The sequence below is a fragment of the Castanea sativa genome, chromosome 3, assembly GCF_040712315.1.
Source record: "Castanea sativa cultivar Marrone di Chiusa Pesio chromosome 3, ASM4071231v1".
Lineage (NCBI taxonomy): Eukaryota > Viridiplantae > Streptophyta > Magnoliopsida > Fagales > Fagaceae > Castanea > Castanea sativa.
In genome coordinates, this window is record NC_134015.1 from 8,773,668 (window position 1) to 8,794,953 (window position 21,286).

The 21,286-nt window shown below is 34.0% G+C and overlaps 2 protein-coding genes across 2 annotated transcripts; one reads left to right on the top strand and one right to left on the bottom strand.

The window, feature by feature from the left end:
• The first annotated feature begins 1,675 nt into the window (after positions 1-1,675).
• Positions 1,676-4,503, top strand: LOC142626821 (formin-like protein 11). Its single transcript, XM_075800534.1, has 4 exons — positions 1,676-2,391; positions 2,716-2,906; positions 3,518-3,753; positions 3,844-4,503. Exons 1-4 carry the CDS (start codon positions 1,787-1,789, stop codon positions 4,501-4,503), a joined length of 1,692 nt encoding a protein of 563 aa, XP_075656649.1. The 5' UTR covers positions 1,676-1,786.
• A 6,202-nt stretch (positions 4,504-10,705) lies between these two features.
• On the bottom strand, positions 10,706-14,598 carry LOC142629332 (luminal-binding protein 5-like). The gene is made up of 7 exons (XM_075803295.1): positions 14,430-14,598; positions 13,528-13,798; positions 12,955-13,166; positions 11,936-12,658; positions 11,674-11,828; positions 11,493-11,575; positions 10,706-11,348 (listed from the first exon to the last, which is right to left on the bottom strand). Exons 1-7 carry the CDS (start codon positions 14,476-14,478, stop codon positions 10,859-10,861), a joined length of 1,983 nt encoding a protein of 660 aa, XP_075659410.1. The 5' UTR covers positions 14,479-14,598; the 3' UTR covers positions 10,706-10,858.
• Positions 14,599-21,286: the final 6,688 nt, after the last annotated feature.

The following is a 21,286-nucleotide window of genomic DNA, read 5'->3' on the forward strand; positions in this document are numbered from 1 at the left end:
AATGGACCTAAATGGACCAAATTGGACCGAAATTGACCTAATTGAACGGAATTTGATCGAAATAAACCAAAATTCGACGCTGATATGGCTCAACAGGAGTGCAACAATATATACATACATGCATACATACATATATATATATATATATATATATATATATATTATCAAATTAGCAGTTTCGTCATGGAAGAAAGTTGGGAATCAAACCTTCTTTCTTTTTTTAAGGAAAAGTTGGGAATCAAACTTGATTGAGCTAGAGAAAAGGCTTATCCTATGACATTAAACCAAGAGACTGTTAGACTTATCAGAAAAAGCTTCACAAAGGCAGGTTTAAATCTTGGAAGAAAATTAAAATGAGCAAGCCAGTTTTTATAGCCATTGCAGTACCAAATATGTTGTCTTGTTTTTGTCAATTGGATGATTAGTTCCGAATGTGCCACAAGCACCCAAAATACTTTCTAACAATTGATTGGAACCAAAAAACGGGGGAGAAGAACTTTGTAAGACTAGGTGTGGAAAGATCATTTGGACACTTTTCTTTTATGAGGTTGCATAACAATCAGAGTATTGCTACTCATTCATGCACATTTTGTTGCTCTCCTCAATGAATTCTCACTTCGTCTTTTTTCCTTTTCTTTTGTTCCATATAACAAATGGGAATAGGGAGATCTGAACCCAAATTTTCCTCAATGGAAGTATCAGGCATCAGGCTAACAATCAGGGGAGTAGCTAGGATTTTTTGTTTGGGGGGTCAAATTTTGGTATTAATATATTAGTCTCAAGTCAGAATAAACCATCACACACATGCGTAAACGCACATACACAAATATAAACATTAATATTTTAATATTAGAGTAGGTCATAATTTATAAATACATTGTATATAAAATTAACAACTTTCACATATGTATATTTGCAAGATAATTTTTTAGGAGAACTTATTATCTTTTAAATATCAATGAGTGTACAAAAACTGTCTAGTTTGATTTTAAACATGTACAAAAAATTAATTAGAGAAAACAAAAACTACCTTGTTTCTATAACTACTAGACCAATTGACAAATTCTATTGATTTTTAAGAGCATCATTTGACTAACTCAAACATTTTGGGGGGCTAACTTTTATTTTTGTAGCTAAATATTTAAAGTTTTAAATACTTATACATAATATAAAATAATTTTTTAAAATTTTGGGGGGGCCAAGCCTTGCTATAGCTCCGCCCCTGACCACAATTCAGCCCCAAAAAAATACCAATAAATCACAAGACTCTTAACAATTAGCCCATAGTGATGGCCAAGGTTCATACTATTAAAATCTATTTTGTAGGTAATATGTAATGGGAGGGATATGGGGGCATGGAGTTTATAGGATAGGTCGGAATCTATATACATGGTATCAACAAAAATGCAGCATTCAGCTCTAGCTTTAAATTTGATTTATGGTTATATAAACCTTTTCACATCTCATCATCTCATCATCAGCATATGGGCTCATGACAGTAGCAATCACAAGATGCACCACATCACAATTGACTTTTATTGATTTTTGGATGAATGAAAAGATATCATTAATGAAACCATTAACTACAACAAGCTGGTTAAGCAAGCAACAAAAACAGACCACTGACCAAGCACAACTAATTGCTTAAAAAGCAGTTCAGCCTCAACAACCACCCAAACCTACAACTTCAAATTCATCAGATGTCAGGCCTTCCAATGCTTCAGCTGGTGGTCTTAGTGAGGCATAAGACATTTTCTCTCCGCAATAGTCACATGTTAAACCTTCTATGGCCAAATCTACAGGTTTACCAATGCCTCTAGCTACCCCAGATATTAGCTCAACCCAAGATTCATCACTAACCCAATGTCCCCAAACTCCATGCAATAACAAACAGGAGAAACAAACATTTGAATCTTCTTCAGACTGTCAGAAAAGTTTCAAGCCCCCACCTCCTCCACCTCCACCCCCATGTGTGACATATTTTCCTTCTTCATCTCAAACCTTTCCAAAATCATCAAACACTCCATCTTGTATTCCACCACCACCACCACCATGTCCACCTTGTTTAAAAGGAAAAAATAACTCTACTAAAGGCCCACCCCTTCCTCCTCCACCCCCATATGTGACATTTTTTCCTTCTTCATCTCAGACCCCTCCAAAATCATCAAAAGCTCCATCTTCTATTCCACCACCACCATGTCCACCTCCTTTGTCAAAAGGAAAAAACAACTCTGCCAAAGGCCCACCTCCTCCACCATCTCGACCTCCTCAATCTACTACATTGGGCAAATATGCAGCTCCATTACCAAAATTGAAGCCATTCCACTGGGACAAGGTAAAAGCTGCCCCTGACCAACCTATGGTTTGGGATATGCTGCCACATTCATTTAAGTAAGTTGCTTTAGCATTACGTTTTTAACCATGTTAGGATACTAAAATTTTTACTACATTAGTCACCAATAACAAAAAATTAAATAATTTAAAATAATTTACTGTTTATTTTATGTTGTTGAAGAGCAAATCAAATTAAAATTGGTGGTAGCTTTAGAATTTTTTGTACTTTCTTTGGCTATAATATACTTCTTCTCTTTCTGTGTAATTGAACATATTATGAATCACGAAACAGGTTGGACGAGGAAATGATTGATTCACTTTTTGGAGACAATTTAAAAAACTGTTTCTATATAATTGAACATATTATGAATCACAAAACAGGTTAGATGAGGAAATGATTGAATCACTTTTTGGAGACAATTTAAAAAACTCAATGAAGAGTGATGAAGCAAAGAACAAGATTCCTCCTCCAAGCAAGCATATCCTTGAGCCAAAGAGACTACAAAACATAAGTATACTGTCAAAAGCCTTGAATGTGACTGCTGAGGAAGTATGTAAAGCACTAATACAAGGTATAACTTCTAAGCTTTAAATCATAAGCAATTGTGATCGAGTGCCTATTTTTCCACATTGTGAGGATGAAGTTGTGAGGAGCATGGAGTAACAATAAATGTGAACTAAAACACAGTTATTATAAATGCCCCAAAAATTATTTTGCGATGTGAATTCTAAGCAATTCACTTATGTTAGAATTGGACTTTCAAGTTTCAGTGTCAGTTTTTTAAAGATTTTTGGTCAAGACACTAATGAAGAATGATGGCTCCTGTAGTCCTGTACTTCCAGCAAATGGATTATAGATTACAAATTACTAAAAAGGTTCTTATAACTTTTAGAACAGGATCCCCTCCAAAAGTTAAGGTTTTCCAGCATATGGAGCGAGGCCATTTCAAGATTAGGATTTTATTTCTTGTATAACTGTGTGTAGACATGGTTAGACCTTAAATTTGTAATGTTTAATCTAAACCATGAAATGGATCCTTTCCAAATGGAAATGATCGTTCCATAACTTTGGAGGAGAGAGAATATATCTCCAACAAACAATTCATGGTGTTATATCAAGTACAAGTGCAGACATTCTCATGCCATCACCTGATTATAATTTTTATCAAACGGTGGGAAGCAGGGAAAGGTTTGGGTTTGCAACAACTGGAGGCATTGGTGAAGATGGTACCTACCAAAGACGAAGAGGCTAAGCTCTCTAGCTATGAAGGAGACATTAATGAACTGGAGTCTGTAGAGAAGTTTTTCAAAGAAATTCTTGAAATACCATTTGCCTTTCTTCGAGTTGAAGCCATGCTTTACAGAGAAACTTTTGAAGATGAAGTGGTTCAGTTCAGGAAATCTTTTTCAATGCTAGAGGTAACCATCAATCATAAACATATCAGTTTTGATCAAAACCAACATTTCTAATACAATGATCACTCTGACTCTGATTTATGTTGTTAATAGGAGGCCTGCAAGGAACTCAGATCAAGCAGGCTTTTCTTAAAGCTACTTGAAGCCGTGCTCAAAACAGGCAATCGTATGAATGTTGGAACTAGCAGAGGAGGTGCTAGAGCATTTAAGCTTGATACCCTCCTTAAACTTGCTCATGTGAAAGCCACTGATGGGAAAACTACCTTACTCCACTTTGTTGTTCAAGAAATACTCCTGTCTGAGGGAATTAGAGTTTCAGATAGTATTATGGGGGTTGAACAGAGTGAAGAAGATTACAGAAGAATGGGTCTTGATCGTGTTTCTGGTCTGAGTACAGAACTCTCCAATGTGAAAGAGACAGCTACGATTGACTTGAATGTTCTTGCAAGCTCTGTCTCAACACTATCAGATGGATTGGCCACACTGCAACATCTAGTACAAAAGGACTTGTGTATGGATGAACAAAATGGAAACTTTGTCAACTCAATGAGATCCTTCATAGATTATGCAGAGAAAATTTTGAAAGACTTGCAGGGAGAAGAAGATAGGGTCCTAACACATGTCAAGGAAATTGCAAAGTACTTTCATGGAGATGTGAGCAAACACGAAGACAACCCACTTCAGATATTTGTCATTGTGAGAGAATTTCTGGGCATGTTAGATCATGTTTGCAAAGAGCTTAGAAGCTCTTAAGCTTTACACTGTCCAAATTCTCTGCACCATTCTGGTAGGCTAAATTGCTTGGTGTGTTTAAAAGATACAGCTTATCACCAATCATTTTGTAAGTTTATTTATTTATTTATTCATGTGGAGCTTTAAACCATGTAGATTGAATTGCCTGCGTACTCTAAAAGATTGATCCAGGGTTGTTGGGTTGAGTTGAGTAGAGTAGACTGAAATCTTATTCGGGGATATGTAATAACAAATAACAGCATATTCAATCAGCTAAATGCAGATCCAAATTAGAAATTAACGAATGTTACTGCTTGGAAAGCAAAACCAGACTGTAACAGTCATTATCCTAATCAGTAATGTCAACTAGACAAATCCTACTATTCTAGTATTTAATTCTTACCAAAACAAATTTATTTTGTTTCCATACAGGATCCGTGACTTGTCAAGGACATATCTGTATAAAAAAATGTCCAAGTAGATTCAACCAAACAATCTATGTATACGGCACTGCACAATGCTTATTTTTAGTAGACAATTTTTGCCACTTTGTGTACTGATCTACCATATTTTCACAGCAAACACTCTTATCAAAATTAGCACCTTACCTACTGCAGAAATTTCTTTCTCTAGGCAAAAATTACACAAGGTTAGTTGTATCAAAAGCCAATTTCCAACCTTTCAGGCTTCACTTTCAACCTTCTCCCCTATGTAAACATTCTGAAGTTCTTTTAGAAAGCTTGAAATTCTGTTACAACTTACAACATATTTACTTCTATTTGGAATGGACTCATAAGCATCCTCATATGATAGACTAAAATTGTTTTTGACTTCACTATGAAAGCTTTAAAAAAATACTTCAATATATGAATACTGCACTATTTTTCCTTATACGCCTAAGTACTAATCTTGATCTTTTTTTCCAGGTTCTTTTTAGTTTGCTAATCTCCCCCATAGATTTTTTCCCACACTTACAACAAGTGGGGGAAGGGAGACTTGAATCATGCAACTAAGCCTCGAGACTCTTGATTGATTCCCCTCCATAGATAATCGAACAATACCATTAAACCACAAGGCTATTGATGATTTCAATGTAAAGATAGCCAAGGTTCATACTATATATATATATTTATATATATATACACATGCCATGCTCATGTATCATAATCACAATCATCATCAGCATATGGGCTCAAGGCAGTGGCAATCACTATGTAAACCACATTAGAATTAAAATTAATTAATTATGTAACAAAGATCATTCAAATTACTAATTTTTTTTTTTTGTATATATTCTTGAAATATTTAAACTCAAAAGGAATAATAACCAGTAAGCATTATGGCTAACTAGTAACAAACTTTGAAGGTAAAAAACTTTTTTTTTAAGCAGTTTGAAGTTTGAACCCTAAGCTCCTAGCATTCTACAACTCATCATTTGGTTCTTCAACCTCAGCAATTCAGCTGAGCTTCCACCACTCTTTTCATAAACTTGTTTTTATAACTGGAATGCATACTTCTTCAACCTCGTTCAATATCTCATCAAAATTTTCCTTCTCTGCATTCTGATTATTGTCCAACCATTCAAGAGCTTCTTTCAATGTGCTTTCAATCTTCTCCTTATCATCCAAATCAACCTTATCTGCCAACTTGTCCTTGTCACCAATGGTGCTCCTCAGTCCTCATGTTGTAGGTGTAAGTCTCCAACTTCTTGTTCCTGGCATCAATTCTCTCCTTCGCCTTCTCATCCTCTTCTGCAAACTGCTTGGCCTCCTTCACCATCCTCTCAAGTTCTTCCTCGCACGGACATCCCTTGTCATTAGTGATGGTAATGGATTCTAACTACTTAGCTGCCTCGTCTTCTACTTACACATGTAAGATAAGAATCAGAATATTGGTCCGAAACCACAAGCTATGCGGTATGGGCTATAGTTATATAGGATATAAAATCATTGCAAATAGGATATAAAATCGTTGCAAATTTGCAATGCAGTAAACGTTACATGTGTTTGTTAGTGTGGATTTTAAGGAGGATGAAAAAAAAAAATTTGAGGATGGAGACTTTTTGAAAGGTGTTTGGATAGAAGGGGGAGAGGGAAAAATAATGGTGGGACTAAAATGTTTTTTTCTGCGTCCACTACAAATTTTCTCTCCAAAATTTAGAGAAAGGAAATATGATAGCTAAATGACAAAAATCTCCATGGCCAAGTTGGGCACGAGATTAACATTGGTTTTTTTTTTTTTTTTTTTTAAGCCTTTGGCTTAACGTTGCTGCTTTGTTTTTTTGTTTTGAATAGCTTTTGCTTTACTTGGCGTTCCCACCAGCCCCGCCCCTTTTTTTTTTTTTTTTTTATAACTTTATGAGGACGTCGCCCCTCTCTCTTCTTCTTCTTCTTCTTCTTCTTCTTTTTCTTTTGTCTTTTTTTCTTTTGATTTCCTGGAGCTGTAGCATGGATTTTTTTTTTTGTTTAACTAGACATGGTTTTTATTTGGACATGATTTTTATTTTCTTATAAATTTGGGTAATTGCTTTTTTTTTAATTGCTTGTCACTCTTTTATTTTAATTGTGCATTATTTTTTAATAAGAGTATATAAGTAAATTTATACAAACTCATTTTTTCTATTCCTTCACTTTTTCACTCACAACCAAACAGAAATGAGATAAATTATTATTATTTTTATAATTTCTCTCCTTTTTGTTTGGTTAGGAGTGAAAAAGTGAAGAGGTGAAAAAAATGAGTCTAAATAAATTTACTCATATACTCTTATGAAAGAATGATGTCTAATTAAAATAAAAAAGTGACAAACAATTACAAAAAGAGCAATCATCCAAATTTATTAAAAAAATAAAAACCATTTCCCAAAAAAAAAATAATCACGTCTAGTTATAAAAAAAAAAAAAAAAAAAAAAAACAACTATCACGCTCAAGCCCTAGTGAATCAAAAGAAAAAAAAAAGAATAGAAAAAAAAAATGTTATTGCCCAAAAATGGGGAAAAAAAAGGCACACCCCAGGCCTAGAAAATCAAAAGAAAAAAAAAAAGACGACGTCAATGCCCAGAAAGAAAAATAAATAAAGGCAAATAGATGAAGTCCATGTGCACATGCACATAGACATTTTTTTCAGTCAAGAAAAAATGTATCTCCACTCAATTTTCACTCTATTTTAGGGAGAAAACATTCGGTGGACTCAGGAGAAAACACTTAGGCCCTCCACCCAACTAAACATGCTTCAAAAAAGTTTTTGTTCTCATTTTCTCTTCAAAAATTTCCATCTACTCTATTTTACCTCCAAACAAACACACCCTAATATGAAAAGAGGATAGAAAAGTGAAATAATAGAAAATATTAGTTTTCCCTCATATGTGTTTGGTTGGGAGGATAGCAAAGTAGAGGGATATAAAGCTCTTTTGTTTAGTTGAGAAGAAAAGTGAGAGAATAGAAAATAAAATTTGTATAAATTTACTACTATATCCAACTTAGATAAAACAAAAATAATACATTATATTTTTATTAAAAATATGTATGAATAATTTCTTCATTAAAAATAAAATAAAAAGAGGATAAGAAGTTCAAGAATCTAAAACATTTTTTACCCAAAAAAAAAAAACCCAAAACAATTGAAAAAAAGAAAGGGTGCAGTACGAACACAAAAAAAAAAAAAAACAAAAACAAAACAAACAAACAAAAAAAGAAGGAAGAAAAGACAAGGTGTCAAGGACCTGACTCAACAGCACGCAAGTTCCCAAAATATATATATATATATATATATATATATATATTTTAAAAGGATAAAAACCCACATATAAGACATCAACTTGGAGGAGGTAAATATTCAAAAGCTAAGCTCCATTTCTCTCTTTTCTTACCAGTTTTCCTCCCAAATCGAGAGAATAAAAATTTGTGGGCCCGAGTGAATTTTTTTCCAATGTTTTCTCTCATTCCTTTGTGCTTTCTCTCATTCCTTTGTGTTTTTCTCTCTTGCACCAAACAAGAAAAAACATAATTTTCTCCTCTATTTTCTTTTCTTCATTTTCTATCCCTCTTATTTTCACTCCAACCAAACAGAGCTTAAAGCTACACAAATTACAAAACACTACATGCAGCATGTTTATAATAGAGAGTAAGGTTTCTTCATTCTTACATGGATTTTTATGTTATACCTTGATGGACACTATAGTTTGCTGGTTTACACCCTTGTTTGGATCCTTGCCATCAAAGAAAAGGCATAGTTCTTGAAGACACTTCGTTTATTTATTTTGATGATAATTGGCGTTGAAATGGCATTTTTGTGATCTCGGGGCTTTGTGCAATTTTTGAGAGGTTTGGGGATGAAAAGAAATTTTGGAAAAAGTTTAAATGTCAAAATTTAATTGATAAGTTTTGGGTCAAATTGTAATTTAGAAAGATTTTGGGGTCAAAGTATATTTTTAGGAAATTTTGGGGGCCTATGTATAATTTAAAGAAATATGGGCTACCAATGTGTGATTTTTCATTTTAGGAAGGTTTGGGCAATTTTGTAATTTTTGCATGGGCCAGGGGTGTTTTCGTAATTTAGTGTACATTTAGGAAGCAATGAAAATTATAAATTATTTTACTATTCAGTTTATTTTTGCTACTATTCATGGGCTCCATTGTACTATTTCAACTAGTTTTTACTTTTATTTACAGTACTTTCAGTAATAAATTTTTACTTTTAGCAAAATAAGCGGTATCTAAAGAGACCCTTAGTTTAAATATGGGTGGTCGGTGGTTTTGTTCTTTGGACTCGAAAATTTGGGCTTGAATTTATGAAGTAGTATTAGTGTTCCGGGTTGGGCCCTATAAATTTCAATAAGAAATTTTGTTTTGTTTCAATGTGGGGTTTAAGTTTTTAAGATTGGAATGGGTCTTATTTGATTATCGGATTAGGTGAAGCTGGAGTTTGGTTTTGTTTGAAGTTTGAAGTTTGAAGCTGGGCTTAGTTGAATGTGTTTGTGGCTTCAAGGGTTCGGACATAGGCCTTAGTGCCTAACTGGCTGAAGAGACTTTGGGTATGTACCTACGGTCATGTCGCAACTCACATGTGAAATGTGACTCTGGGGAAATAAGGGAGTACTAGAGAGGATTTTAGGAATGAATGATGGGAATTTATGAGAAAATGAGGCCTCTCCCTTGTGTGAGGTGACGACAGCATGTATAGGGTGTGGGAGTGGAGAAGTTATTACATGTTACCGGTGCATGTCATGGTGGGACGACTAAAGATAGATATATATATATATATATATATATATATATATATATATATATATGTTAAAAAAAAAAAAAAAAAAAAACTCAGAAGCCACTATTGTGGACTTTTCAACAAAGCTACTATTGTGAACTTTCTTACTTTCCCTATAATAGGTTTGTTGTATCTATGGCCTTATGATCACAACTGTCAATCTTGCAAGACTTTCTTCTCCTTTTTCCACAACATATTTATCTCTTGTCAGCAACATATCCGGAGGAGAATAACTACTGCACTGACACCCTTGCTTCCAGAAGACATTTGTCACTCTAATCCCACGAAAAAATTCACCATATTACCGGTGCATGTTTCTTCTCTCTCACAAGGGGGTGGAGTTCATCCAATGACAACAAAATTCGAGTTCTTTGGACACGCTCAATAAAATGTCAGAACAATTAAACAGAATTATCAAGAGATAAATATCATGGGACCAATTAAAATAAATGTGAAACTGTCGACCCAATGAAAAATAGTGACTAGACTATGTGATTTTTTTTTTTTTTTTAATGTTTTGGGGCTAAAATATGAGTGTAGGTGTGCTTGTGTTTGTGTTTGTGTTCAACATTGAAAATGCAGACATATTCATGCCAACACCTGATTATAATTTTATCAAATGGTGGGAAGCAGGTAATGGTTTGGGTTTGCAACAATTGGAGGCATTGTTGATGATGGAACCTGCTAAGGAAGAAGAGGCTAAGCTCTGTAGCTATGATGGAGACATTAATGAACTGCAGTCTGTAGAGAAGTTTTTCAAAGCAATTCTTAGAATACCATTCGCCTTTCTACGAGCTGAAATCTATGAATATTGCACCATAAAATCTGTAGAATTTGATCTATGGTCAGGTGTGTCATGCTTTCTTATCTCATAATCACAAACATCATCAGCATATGACATCACTATGTGCACCACCTCACAATTGAAATAAATTAATTATGTAATAAAGAAAATTCAGATTACTAGAAAATTATGTATATATTCTTGAAATTTTTGAACTCAAAAAGGAATAGCAACCAGTAATGAGCATTTTGGCCAACTACTCACAAACTTTGCAGGTCAGAAAAAAATAAAAATAAAAACTCTACAAATTTGAAGCCTATGCTCCAAGCATTCTACAACTCATCGTTTGGTTCTTCATCCTCAGCTCCCGCCGAGCTTCCACCACTCTTTTCATAAACTTGTTTTATAACTGGATTGCATACTTCTTCAACCTCCTTCAATTTCTCATCAAAATCTTCCTTCTCTGCGTTCTGGTTATCATCCAACCATTCAAGAGCTTCTTTCAATGCGCTTTCAATCTTTTCCTTATCGTCCGAATCAATCTTATCTGCCAACTTGTCCTTGTCACCAATGGTGCTCCTCATGTTGTAGATGTAAGTCTCCAACTTGTTCCTGGCATCAATTTTCTCCTTCACCTTCTTATCCTCTTCTGCAAACTCCTCAGCTTCCTTCACCATCCTATCGATTTCATCCTGGCTCAGACGCCCCTTGTCATTAGTGATGGTGATGGATTCTGACTTCTTAGCTGCCTTGTCTTCTGCTTTCACATGTACGATACCATTGGCATCAACCTCAAAGGTAACCTCAATTTGGGGGACTCCCCTGCAATGAGAATCAGAACATTGGTCAGAAACCACAAGCTATAGTTATATAGGATATAAAAATCATTGCAATGCAGTAATCTTATGTTTCCTTAAAGCTAGTGACAATAGAAAATTATAACAGTCCATTTCTGTTTTAGATTACCTTGGAGCAGGTGGAATGCCAGATAGATCAAACCTCCCGAGTTCATGACAATCCTTTGTCAAGCTTCTTTCACCTTCGAAGACCTGAAAATTTTCAAAGTCATATTAGTCTAACAACACCATATACAGGATGCCTATTTTAGAGTAAGGTTTCTTCATTCTTGCATGTATTCATGTCATACCTTGATGGACACTGTGGTTTGCTGGTCTTGGAAAGTGGTGAAGATTTGAGACTTCTTAGTTGGGATAACAGTATTCCTCGGGATCAATTTTGTCATCACTCCACCAGCTGTTTCAATGCCCAGACTCAAAGGAGCAACATCAAGCAAAAGAATGCCTACAAAAAACCAAAGAGGGAAAATCTCATATAAGTTTGTCACCAATATGTCACATCTATGAATATCAAACAACAAATTAACATTAAAATTTAAAACTAAACCATACCTCCGGTTTCTTCCCCGCCTTCACCACTGAGGATTCCACCTTGAACTGCTGCACCATAGGCAACAGCCTCATCAGGATTCACACCCTTGTTTGGCTCCTTGCCCTCAAAAAAGTCTTTCAACAGCTGTTGTACCTTGGGAATTCGGGTGCTTCCTCCAACTAGGACAATCTCATTTATATCTGTTTTCTTCACTCCTGCATCTTCCACAGCCTTCTTCACAGGCCCCATTGTCTTCTTAAACAAGTCCATGTTCAACTCCTCAAACCTTGCCCTTGTTAAAGGCTCTGAGAAGTCAATGCCATCGACAAGAGACTCAATCTCAACTCGGACTTGGTGTTGGCTACTCAATGCTCTCTTTGCTCTCTCACATTCCCTGCGAAGCTTACCAAGAGCCTTGTTATCCTTGCTGATATCTTTGTTGTACTTCTTTTTAATCAACTTGATGAAGTAATCCATCACTCTGTGGTCAAAATCCTCTCCTCCCAAGTGGGTGTCTCCACTAGTAGCAAGAACCTCAAACACACCATTGTCAATGGTCAAGATGCTAACATCAAAAGTACCACCACCAAGATCATAAACCAAAATGTTCATCTCTCCCCCTTTCTTGTCCAGACCATAGGCAATAGCAGCAGCAGTAGGTTCATTGATTATCCGAGCCACATTCAACCCGGCAATGATGCCTGCATCCTTTGTGGCTTGCCTCTGTGCATCATTGAAATAGGCTACAACAAGCAACAGATATAAAACCATTAGACCATGAAACATAGATATAGACGTAGCAATCACAAGTTCACAACTCTTATAAATATCAAACAAAAATCTGTCCTTTTTACATTGGTTATGCTGTAATGTTTTGCAGCTTTTCCTATAAATAATATCTTAAAAATTCAACATGCACTAATCCAAGTGTACAGAACATGTCCTTGTTCTGTTGTTCTGTATGCCAATTTGATATTGTACTATTTATATACATCACAAACGATTTAAAAACAAAGTTTTTAAGAAACTATATATATACCTGGAACAGTGACAACAGCGTCTTTGATTTTCTTCCCCAAATAAGCCTCAGCTGTTTCTTTCATTTTCCCTAATATCATAGCACTGATTTCCTCAGGGCTAAACACCTTTGTCTCACCTTTCACCTTCACCTGAATATAAGGCTTCCCATCCTTGTTCACAATCTTATAAGGAAAAAACTTAATATCCCTCTGAACCTCCGGATCATCAAACCTACAAACAAAACCAAATCAAAACAAGCCATTCAATTTACCTCTCCAAAACACAAAACCCAAGCATATCAATCTAAATCTTAAATCATTAGATTCACTCTTTAGTGTGAGTTAAAACTTTTGAAAATGGGATAATATATCATAATATCAAAGCAAGTGGTCCAATTCACTTACTATCATTCTTCTCAACAAAACCAAAAACTACAACCATCTAAATAATTGCTTGATTAAATTCACAATTTATTATTAATCAATCATTTGTCATAGTATTAGAGCAAGTGATCCATTTTTCCTACTTCATCATTGTTCTCAACAAAACCACATTCAATATCAATCCAAAATGTTGAAATGAGTTCACTTACTTCCTTCCAATAAGCCGCTTAACATCGAAAATGGTACGTTCGGCATTGAGAGCCGCTTGATTCTTCGCGGCCTCGCCTATTAAACGCTCAGTATCAGTGAATGCGACCCAGGAGGGTGTGATTCTGTTCCCTTGATCATTGGCTATAATCTCTACATGACCGTTCTTGTACACACCCACACAAGAGTAGGTTGTTCCGAGATCAATACCAATCACAGTCCCGAGCTTCGGAGAGGCATCATCTGCTGCCACTGCTATTCCTAACAAGAATTCTTCCAAAACAAACCCAAAAAGTTTAATTAGTTTCAGCAAAACCCCAATTCACAGCAACAAATTCAAGTGCTTTCAGTGAGTTTTCAGAGAAGCCAATTCATCAAAAAGAGAAATTGAAAGTCATTTTATTGTAAAATTCATTAACATAATGCATTTCCTAGTCTGAGGAACCAACTCAGAGTCAGAGAAATCTATGAAGTAATCTTAAGAACAAAAAAAAAACACACACACACAATTTCGAAACTTTTCTGCTAAATCAATAAATCATAACACCCAAAATACCCAAAACCCCACAAACTTTCTGGTCCCCTGTTAAATTTCCCAGAAAAAAAGTAATCCAAAAAGAAAGAAAAAAAAAAGCAAAGCCCATTAAATTTTTTGAGTTATTTTTTTTTCCCAAGAATTAAAAACTCAAAAATTAACCAACCCAGTTGTCAATTCTCATTCAAATCAAACAAGAAACAAAATTTAGCTTTGTTTTAGGATGCTCTGTTTCTTAGACAACAGTTTTACGGAAACATCATCTTAGTCTTAGTACTTCCTAATAACTCTTTTTTGTTTCAAGTGAATTTAGAAACATTTTTCAAACCAAACCAAACAGAAAATTAAACATTAAACAACAAATGTTACCTGAAACAAAGAGAAGCAAAAACGCCACCGTTTTGTTCTGCACCCTCATTGTCGAATGTTGATTGTTACTTTACTTCGTTCTGCTCTCTTCTAACGATTTCGCTTCGCTTTTTGAGTTACTATATGAATCTGAAACGTTTCGGGGTTTTTTCGGGCGTATCCGATTTTTTTTTTTTTTCTTTCTCTGAACTATGAAGTGGAGGGAAAGAGAGGAGGAGTACTTTATAATGGTTTGGGCTGGTGTTGGCGGTGATAGTTTTGCTAGAGTATTCCCGCGAATAGAATCGCGACACGTCAGCGTTAGTTGTCGAACTTGCTGTATTACACGTACGAGGTCGAATAGGATGGTGACACGTAGGATGGCATGTTGGATTCTCTTGTGATCTCTCGAAAGTTCTTGATGCTTGTGTGAAGAAGCTGAACTAGTCTAGAAAGATGAAAGCATTTTTGTATAAAAATATATATAAATTATAGAACAAAGTTTGGAGAGAAACCCTTTAAACTTATCATATATCTTTTTTTTAGGTGTGAATTTTGAAAATCTAACCGTTGAATTTCATGTTCCTTATGTTCTTAACATGCATATCAAATTTCGTTCAAATTGGATTTTATTTACTATTTGATCAATGAACTTATTTTTTATACACAATTTTAGATTACAAAAACTTGAAATTTTAACATTTGTTTGATGACATAGTAATTGATTTTTTATTTTCTTGAAATTTTGTAAGCATGAATAATATAATAAGAACATGCAATCCAACGGTTAGATTTTCAAATTCCAAACTCAATATAAAAATATTTGATAAGTTTTAAAGGTTTTTCTCCAAACTAGTTTGGAGAGAAACTTTTTCCTAAATTATATCTTCTATGTTTGTTCTATTGTCATTTTGGTCTATGGAGTGTATACACTTCATTTTTGCCATTTTGGTCATGTAGATTCATATTTGCTTCTTCATTAGTCTTTCTATCATTTCATTCAAAAAATTGGTATTATATAGGTTATAATAAATGTAAACTTACAAGACTAAAATCCATGGTTTTAAAAACCGAACCGAGAATCAAACCGTTTTTTTCAAAATTTCCGGTTTTTCCTGGTTTTTGACCGGTTGTTGACCGGTTTTGAGGTATTTAACCGGACCAGACTGCACCGGTTTTCCCAGTTGAACCGGTCGGACTGGCCGGTCCGGTCCGGTTTTTAAAACAGTGCTAAAATCTCAATTAATTAAATTTAAAATGTGCGATTTGCATTTTTACAAGATTAAAATGATAATGGATCAAATTTAAAGGATTTTGTTTGTATTTTTACTTACTTAAAAAAAAAAGCAATTTAAACATGTCATTTCTTAAATTATGGATAAGTAGTTTGAAAAGCTATTGAAGGTGGAGAGAGGCCTAATATAAACTTTTAAAAAAAAAAAATAGTACTTATAAAAAATTTATGTTACGACTCTCTATCTTCTTCCCAATATGAACATCCTATTAAGGAAGGATGTTGTTTGTATTGTTTATTTTTAAAGAATCTTATCTAAGTTATGGATAAAATCACACTCCTATAACTTGAGGTTTATGAATGATTAACATATCTCTTTTGACCTATATATGAATTAATAAATGTAAATTTATAAGACCAAAATCTCAATTAATTAAACTTAAAATGTGTAATTTTTATTTTTACAAGATTAAAATGATAATTGATCAAATTTAAAGGATGATGTTTGTATTTTTACTTACTTTATAAAATAAATAAAAGACAATATGAACATGTCATTTCTTATCTAAATTATGGATAAATAGTCGTAAAAGCCATTGAAGGTAGAGAAAGGCCTAGTAGAAATTTTTTTTAAAAAGTACTCATAAAAAATTTATGTTACAACTCTCTATCTTCTACACAATATGAACATCCTAGTAGAAATTTTCTTTTAAAAAGTACTCAAAAAAAAATTTCTATTACAACTCTTTGTCTTCTACCCAATATGAACATTCTTCCAATATAAACATCCCATTTGTACAGACCGAGAACAATAGGCCTCTCTCGAACTGTAGGCCCACTCATTGAATAGTCTCAGCCCACTTAGCCGAACTGAGCAGAGCTGGCCGAGCATATAATTAAGTACCCCAAGACATGTCGTGAACAAGAGGTAATGCCTTAGGGGAATCCATTCGTCAAGCAATAACCGCCGTTAGGCATGAGTTACTAAGAGGTCATGTCAATAGCCAGAAGTGAATCCCTTTTGATTAGTGTTATGATACAGAGAGACCCACTAACATGTCGAATATCTTTCCATCATAACAACCCCATTGAGAGAAGTATATAAATAGGGGGGCAGAGGAAGGAATAGGGGATGGGGGAAAATTGGGGAGAGAAAAAACGAGAGAAGTAAGGGGAAGAAAATCATGTTCGGATTCTAAAGAGAGAGAGCTTAGCTGTGTGGTAGTCTTCATGGCAGAGCTGTAACAAAGGAAGTTGAGTGGCAAAATACCAGTATAACTCCATCAGTGTCTTCAGCAATCATTTCTTGGACCTTCTATTATGAGATAAGCCCAACCTAGAGTACAAATAAATTGAGGGTCTAGGCCCAAAAGTCCAACGTTGTTGGGAACATAACACTGCACTATTTAAGGATGTTGTTTGTACTATTTTTTTACAAAAAGAATCCTATCTAAATTATGAATGAAATGACACTATTATAACTTGAGGTTTGTGGATGATTAACATATCTCTCTTGACCTTGTGTATGAATTAATAATTTTTTTTAAATGTATATTTTATCAATAAATTAAATCTAAATTGTTGCATTTATTCAAACCTTAAGGGGAAGGTCAAGATTTGTGTAACTCAATTGGCACCTCGTAACTAGTATTTCCAATAGACACCCGATTTAAATCATCTCTTCAACATTATTATCTAATAATAATAATAATAATAATAATAATAATAATAATAATAATAATAATAACTCAATGAGGAGGCCCAATTCATGAAACTTTTGAAGGGAGTATCATTTTGATAAACCTCAAATTAGGGTATCATAATTTACCAAAACAATTTGTTTTAACTGCTGTTAAAGAACAACTATTGTGGGAAAAATCAAATCAGATAAATATTATTGATAATCCTTAACAAGGTTTCATCTTCAACCCTAATCATAAATTTAGCTACTCGTAGTAATTAAAATAAAACACAAGAATAAAATACTAAATATTAAACTAGACAAATAAAATAAAACTAACTGTCATGGAAGAAAACCAAAGAAGTAGCTGCTCTCTCTATGTTCAGCCCTAGCCCTAGCACTCGGCTCCCTGAATTTTGCCCTAAAGAGCTTTTAAATAGGTCAAGGAATCCTATTACAAGTTGAATTCCAGTTTGGAGAAAATCTCAGATTTTTAGGCTTCAATTAATCGACGATTTTGGCCCATTTAAAGTCAAAATTCGGACTTTTGATCTCGATTGGACATCTGAGCCGAAAGTTATGCCAAAAATACTAACTGATGTGCAGACTGGAATCCCAATCTGAATTGGACTTGGATTTGGTGCAAATTTCCTTTGATTCCTTACTCTAATTGGACTTAAATTTAATTGGGTTGGCCTTCTTTCACTTCATCATGGCCCTTGTAAAAATAAAGTCCATTAGCATTATTCTTTGCACAAATCCACTTATTTAATTTCATTCTCCTACAAAACACAAATTCACGCAATAAGATTCAATTAAACACAGAATTAATTATTCACCATTATTCCAAAACCAAATATAAAATGCATGAATTACCTCAAAATAAGTATGATAATGCTTTCTAACAATGATATAAATATGCAAAATTAAGTTATTATCAATGCACATCAAGCTGCTTTATATGCTAATAATAATAAAAATAATAGGTGAAGCTAAGAGAAACTCAAATTAAAAATTCAAATTATAGTTCTAATTTTGCACCATGCGTCCTAAATTATTTATTCTTAAAGAATTTTATTTCTTAATTTTAGAATCAAATGTGGGACCACATCATAAATATTCAGCAAAGTGAGTTATTAAGTACAAAAATCAAAGAGTTTAGAATAAATGAATCGTAAAAAATAACAATAAAAAAGTGCTTCACAATAAAAAATAAAGAAAAAAAACATAGACAATTTACATTTTATACCTAATAATATCCTTACAAATTTTTTTAAAGAGTTAACAAAATATAAAAATAACTATCAATAGTATTTAAATTATATATATAGAAATTATATTATGTATTTTATTGTATATTTTTAAGTATTTCCATGCATATGCATAGGGTTACAAGCTAGTAGTTTTAAACGAAAAACCCAAATTAACTTATTTTAACAAAGCAAGATACTAATTAAATTTGAAAAAACTAATTAATTTTAAGGACTCATTTTACAATTGAAGTATAATTCACGAACAAAATTGAATTTTAGCTAAAAAATAAAGGAAGGAAAATGAAACACCTCTAATATTTGTTACAAAGATAAGGTGAATTATTTTATAAAGAAAAAAAATGGTGACAATATACTAACGTTTGTTGGTGTTTGTTGGGTGTCTTTGCCACCACAATTGAGTAGATGAGAAAAACAACAGCAAAGAGGATACTTATTGTAAGTGCACAATTTATACCCGGGCCCAAATGCGTGATGGGCTCAGGCCCAAAGAGTTTTATACAATCAAATTTGTAGAGCGTGGGCTTGAAACTTAGGTTTTATGGGTATTAGACAACAGATAGGCAGACTAGATTGCCACTATCAGCACAATCACAGGATAAAAATAACAGAAACTCTCATTGGACGTATGCCGAGAGTGACTTGTATTGCTTTTCCTTCTTTTTCACAATATACTATAATTCAGAAAAGAAAAAAAACCTCCTCCTCTCTAATGCCTTCCTCCTCCTTTTTATATCCTTCTTCTTCTTCTCTTTATCTTCCACGTATAGCACAAATCGCCAATTTGGATACTTGTCCCATCCACATCTTTTTTGAAATCCTCAAACAATTGTTGTAAGGCTGATCACTCTTGCCCTAAAGGTCGTTTCCCCATTAATGCGGCCAGAGTGGTAGGTATAGAGCCTTTAATGCGGTGGTAGCAGCTTTCCTCAAGATATTTTCATATGTTCTTCCTCTCTATAACTGCGTGGGACATATCTTTACCCGTCAAACTTTTTAGAATTCTCTCCCCAAACCTTATGACGTGTCACACAATTTTTACTGGACTCAGCCGAAGAGATGCGTCTCCTTGGACTACATCAACAATCTTTCCAGCAAGAACTGACTTGTGGGCCTCACAGGCTCTGCTCAGACAGGTTTGCACCACCAATATCAGGCCCATGGCCCAAATGCGTGTTTTTGACCATCCTGCCCCTACACCTATGACTATGAACATAAAAGTTTTGAAATTCATTTTCTTTTGGGTTCACGTAAAATACTTCTCACAAATCTCACCACAAAGATTTGAGAAAAAAATGTACCTTTCAATGACCACAATTTACAGAGCTAGATGAGTAATAATAAAAGAAAAAATGTCCGTAAGTGTATGCAACTGGCCTAAGATAGAGTGTCATTTCGTCCATAATAGAAATTTCGGTCCCAAAAGTAATTCAAGGTAGAGAGAGGCCTAAAATTATATGGATAAGAAGTACTCATAAAAAAAATGATAAGTAGTGGTAAAGAGTGATATGTTAAAAAGGAAAGCAACAATTCAACCAAAAAAGAAAAAAAAGCAACAAGAACATGATTTTAAATATGATTTGGGATAAGAATATATCGGTTAACCCTGATTAGTTGATGAGGATCCATAGAGACGGCCCCAATTTAATTGGGATCCAGACTAAAGCTTAGAAAAAAAAAATAGGAACATAGCATTTTCAACACATAACTTGATACTTGATATAGTCTATTGTGATTAGAGCAATATTGTTACTTTCATTTAAATCCACCACTAATATTATTTTTATCATGCACCAACCATAACAAATCATATTAATAATTATTTAATTGTACAAAATGTTGTGTCTTGTTACTTATCAAGAGAAACAAAAAACTAAGTTTAATTTTAGAATATGTCGTACGTCATGACACATGTTATCAGTTTTTAACCATCCTAATGGTGAACAATTCAAGTTCTTATGGAGGCAATAATGTGGATCTAGCCCGATCGAGCTGGTTGGGAAATGTTATTACTATTAGAAATAGTTCTTTAAATGAGTTTCAAGACACATAACTAGTCAAAGACTCAAAGTCACGGAAGGATGACCCTTTTTTTTTACTCTACTCAATGAGAGGTGGCATTCCATGGTTAACTAATAATTTGACCAACATTATTTAGAAAGAGGTAGCCATAGTGCTATACACGCCCATTACCAATTGATTAGTTCCAACATTGGTCCAATTAAGAGTCTCATCCACTCATGAGTCATGACATGATGAGCTCACAAGAATACACACAGAAGTATATCGATATTTGACCATTTTAATTACAAAGAGGTGCCTTACCATTAGGAATACTTTAAATATTCTTGACAGGATAAAATGTAATCATCCCTAACTCAAATTCATGAACAAGATTGTAGTTTTAAGAGTTTATTTACAGGCAATGTGTATGGTTATTCATTTTGAAGGCAAGGTGTGTTCCATTAACAAACTACGATTAATGTGTGCCAAAGGCCCCAAAAGTCTATTTGGTTGTTTGACAAATGAAACGGTGGCACTTGAACACCGGTGGGTTAGTGAAATTCTAATTATGAATTTATGACTACAGATTTGACACATAGATGAGGTATGATTAAGAAGTTCTTTCAGTTTTGAATTTTAATTAATTGAATATCCAATTGAATACTAGTTGTGGTGCACGAATCAATAC